Here is a 5001-nt window from a genome sequence, read left to right on the forward strand (position 1 = left end):
CTTAACGAGCAGACTTAACGAGCGCTTTAAAGTTAACATGAGTCAGCACTTTCCCCCCCTTTTCCTCTCTTGTAGCCATGCAGGTTACACCGGTAAATCTAGAAGAATTAGACTTTGGGTCTTGTTGTTTCCGTTAAATGAACTTAACAGTGGTATTGTGGAGAATCTAACCGGTCTAACGATGTGCAGCAAGTCCATACTGACATATTGATCATACCTTTAAACATTAATAGCTTATTTGTATTAAGGATCTAAGCAGCTTAGAAGCAGGTAAAGCGGCGACCCCGCAGGGTTTAAGAGGTTTTATACATCCAAAGAACTTCCATAAAAACCAGACCAGGCGTTTAATTAAGGCAGGCATTTATTTGTTAAAATGTGTCCCCACACCAGGCCAGTAAAGGAGGCAGGTGGCTGTTTGGGACTCGGCTATTAATTGAAGTTTTACGGTAATACTATATTTCAAGCAGCCTTTAGAAGCAAACACAGAATAGAATGAATAATCAATGAAGCATTTGGCATATTATATTACATTACATTACCTTATCTAGCCAAGGTGTAACTAATTGCAACAACTCATACCACACAATTTGTTGGTATTTTTTATTTCACCCCTTAAGAGTTCTTAGTGCACAAATATTATTCATTTCATAGGTGTCATTTACACTGTGGATACTGGGGACATGTCTTCATCACTTTTTTAAAAGCATTTGTTAAATGTGTTTTGAAAATGGCTTGCAACAAGAAATGTTTAAAAAAACAAATTTTTCAGAACATTTTAATAGATGCTTTCAAAAAGTGATGGGGACAAATTCAGCCATTCAAAATGTGGTGGGGACATGTCCAGTGTAAATGACACCTATGTTTAAGGTTAGGAAAAGGTCATGGTTTGGGTTAAAATAAGTATGTATGTCAGTTAACATGTAAGTTAACTAACGTTACTTGCCAAACTTACGCAATTCACATTACTTGCCTAAATTAAATAAAAATATTTAATGTTTTCTGACTTTTTGTTTCACACGGGACACAAACACTGCTCTCCTGGTTCAAAGTCCAGGTTCTGGCCTCTCATCCACCCCAACCACCTCCTTACTCAGTCTAAAATATTATATCCCTTCCTTTACCCTCAAAAACTGACGCTGCAGGGCTTACCCCACTGCGTCGAACTATGCCGCTATAGGGATCCCCAGAGCGTTACAAACTGACGAAGATGGGTCTTGACCAAGCATCCATATGTGACTAGTCTGGGAGTGAGAACGGGTTGGCATTAATTGATTGTTTAGCTTTTTGGGTTGTCATTTTTTGTAGCTTTATCGTTGCATCTATGCATCAATTTCACTTGACATGAAAGTGATTTAAAGTGGAAATAATCATTTAAATGCAGGTTTAACAGACAATGTAGCTGTATTTTTTTTTATGAAACTTTACACGACTGATGGAGGACTCTTTTAGAGATATTAAGAACAGAGGATGCGTGTGGGCTCATAAAAAGTATTACCATTTCTTAAATTGTACAAATATTCATTCATTAATATTCATTTGTTCCAAATATTAAAACCACAATACAATTATTTCAAGATAAGCATTGTCTAGCATTATCTTGAACAGAGACTAATCTATAGATAGGGGACTAATCTATAGATACTCTACAATTAAATTAAGTTGAATTTGATAAACACATGGAAAGCATTTAAGCTGTTTAATTTAAGAATTTTCCATAGCATAATTCCTGATTTAGACAATAAGCATTTGTTAAAATAGTACATTTTGCAATTTACGATTAAAAACCTGAGATGTAATTATATGTAAGAAATGCAACAATGCAAGTATTTTATAGGGTTTGGTTAGTTGTGATAATAACAAATGAGCAATTGAGCTAAGATTAAAGAACAAAGAACTAATGCAAACACAAAATGAAACATTATGTAAAGTTCAGATTAAATGCATAAAATTATAAACAGATAAACAATATCAACATTTAACTTGAGAGTACACACTGTCCTCAGCAATGTCTCTCTTCTTTCTTCCTCTTGTTTTTTTCTCAGAGAAATTCAGTGCAGCATAGTTCAATTGGTTGTCAGATTCAGTCTGTGCAGAAAATAAAATTATTATCATTATATATATTTATGTTACATATGCATATACATACATGCAGGCACACACACACACACACACACACACACACACACACACACACACACACACACACACACAGGTGCATCTAAAATCATGGAAAAGTTAATTTCTTTCTGTAATTTCATTCAAAAAGGGAACCTTTCATATGTTCTAGACTCATTATACATAGTGAAAGTGAAGTGAAATATTTCAAGCCTTTTTTTGTTTTATCATGATAGATTATGGTTTACAGCTCGTGTAAAGTGTCTCAAAATATTAATGCAACCTGAGAAGAATCTAAATTAGCTCAAAACATCTGCAAAGGTTTCCTGAGTTTTTAATCTCAGTCTGGTTCACTATACACAACCACAATCATGGGGAAGACTTCTGACTTGACAGTTTTCCAAAATATATCAGCATCAGAGTCTGGAGGATGAGTGTAGAGGCACAGAATCCAAGTTGCTTGAAGTCCAGTGTGAAGTTTCCAGTCAGCAATGGTTTGGGGTGCCATGTCATCTGCTGGTGTTGGTCCACTGTGTTTTATCAAGCCCAGAGTGAATGTGGCCATCTACAAGGAGATTTTAGATCACTTCATGCTTCCGCCTGCTGACAAGCTTTATAGAGATGCTGATTTCCTTTTCCAGCAGGACTTGGCACCTGCCCACAGTGCCAAAACGGTAACTAGTTGGCTGACCATGGTATTACTGTGCTTGATTGGCCAGCCAACGTGCCTGACCTGAACCCCCTAGAGAATCTATGTGGTATTCTCATAAGGAAAATGAGAGACACCAGACCCAACAGTGCAGATGAGCTGAAGGCCGCTAACAAAGCAACTGGGCCGCAGAAATCAATGCAAACGGAGCCCTGACCACTTACTACATACTTTTCAGAAGGTCAACATTCTGTATTATAAAAATGTTTTATTTTATTTATTTATTTAAATGCCCATGGCTGCCCGGCAGCCTGGTGTGAGTATGAGGAGCTGGATATATTGTGCCAGACAGATTTTACTTTAACAAGAGAGTATTAATATACTCCTTTGTCTGTATTGTTATTTATTCAAATTTATTTGTCACTGGGCCAGACAGGGGACAGACATGGGGATGGGGAATAGAAACACCACATAAACAGACAGCACAGAGAGAAGGCAACACCTGCAAGAGAACGGGGATTGGGGGTAGGGACAACAGGAAATAGCAGAAGGAAACACCAATTGCCGAAAGCAACAAAACCTGCAAGAGAACAGGGAGGGGGGCTTGGGGCAGAGAAAAACAAACAACCAAACAACAAACACACAAACAAACAAAAACAAAGAGAAAACCAGCTGAACAGCAGCAATAAACAGATGACATAGGAAGACAATTGAGAGAGAAATGAAAAAGAGAAAAAATATACAACACAGCACCACCGTGAGAGCTGAAATAATAACAATTAATTTAAATAAGTAACTGAATAAAAAACATCAAGAATAATTCTACCAGAGAGAACCTTTATTTGTGTGTGTGTGTCTATATGTGAGACTGTATGTGTCTGAGTGCGTGTGGGTGAGTGTGTCTGTATGTGTATGTGTGTGTATATGTTTGTGTACATAAGCCTGTTACAGAATGTAGTTCATAGTGAGAGTGGGATGACGCAATGCCGTCGGAAAGCAAAAGGCGGAACCCGCAGAAGAGCGGCACCCAGACCGACCGCGGAACAGGCAACCAAACTGCCAAAATTGTCACACTCTGCCCGTCTGCCATGCGGTGTTTTGCACTTTTGTGTTTAGTTAGCGTTATTTTGGTCTGTTGGGTTTTGGGGGTCTGTCTTGTCTTTCGTCTAGTGTTTGGTAACCCTTGTCATGTCTGTTACCCCAGTGATCCCTCTGCATGTCTGTCTCTGTTTTCCCCTGCTCTCTCTCTCTCTCTCCCTACCTGTGCCTCGTTAGCCTCATGTCTTTCACCTGTGTTGCTCCCGCCCTGCTCGTTAGTCCCTGTGTGTATATATTCCCTCGTCGGTGGTCCGACCGGCACCTGCTTCGCCGGTGGCCCAGCCGACTCCTGTACCCTTGTCGATGCCTGCTGAGACCTTTGGAGAGATCTTGCCTTCTTCGCCGGCCTCCTGCTCAGTCTCCGGAATGATCTCTTCTTCGCTGCCGACCTCCAGGGAGGATTAGTTTCTGTCTCTGGCCCCCTGCCCGGCCTCCAGAGAGGTCTCGCCTTCGCCACCGGCCTTCAGGGAGGATTCGCCACCTTTGCCGGTCCCCTGCTTGGCCTCCAGTGGGTTTCCAGCCTCTTTGTTGGCCTTCCTGCCGTCCCCCTGAACAGTCCGGCCTCCAGGGCCGTACTCCGGGACGGCCACCTGAACTCTGTGGAACCTCTGGTCCTCCCGCCCAGTTGGGTCGTCCTCCCAGGCGACCTCCTGAATGTTGTTGCCTCCCTGTTCTGCCCGGCCTGTTGGGTTGTCCCCCGGGACGGCCTCCCGAACTCTGTTTCCCGCCTGGTCTGCCTGGCCTCATGGGTCGTCCCGCGGGACGCCCACCTGAACGGTTTTGCCCTCCTGGTCTGCTGTGTCGACCTCCGGGTCTGCCCCCCGAACTTTTGTTCACCTCTGGCCGCCTTGGTCGGCCTCCTGAACTGCCTTGCCCTGCCAGTATTTGGCCCTTTGAGACTTTTTGTTTTATTTTTCTGGCCCTCCGCCCACCCTGGGCCGGCTTGACCTGTTTGGTTTTTTTTTTGTTTGTGATGTTTCGTTTTAGGACGTCAGGGGCCGTCCTTTTGAGGGGGGGGTACTGTCACACTCTGCCTGTCTGCCATGCGGTGTTTTGCGCTTTTGTGTTTAGTTAGCGTTATTTTGGTCTGTTGGTTTTTGGGGGTCTGTCTTGTCTTTCGTCTAGTGTTCGGTAACCCT

General features: G+C 42.3%; 1 protein-coding gene across 1 annotated transcript in view; it reads right to left on the reverse strand.

Moving 5' to 3' along the window:
- Window positions 1-1968: 1968 nt before the first annotated feature.
- LOC123957088 overlaps window positions 1969-5001 on the reverse strand; it is a 5887-nt gene continuing 2854 nt past the window's right edge. Inside the window, exon 6 of the mRNA XM_046029663.1 lies at window positions 1969-2085. Coding sequence (XP_045885619.1) covers window positions 1969-2085 — 117 coding nt within the window. The remainder of the gene's footprint in view (window positions 2086-5001) is intronic.

This window comes from Micropterus dolomieu, linkage group LG19 (genome assembly GCF_021292245.1).
Source record: "Micropterus dolomieu isolate WLL.071019.BEF.003 ecotype Adirondacks linkage group LG19, ASM2129224v1, whole genome shotgun sequence".
In the NCBI taxonomy this organism is placed as follows: domain Eukaryota; kingdom Metazoa; phylum Chordata; class Actinopteri; order Centrarchiformes; family Centrarchidae; genus Micropterus; species Micropterus dolomieu.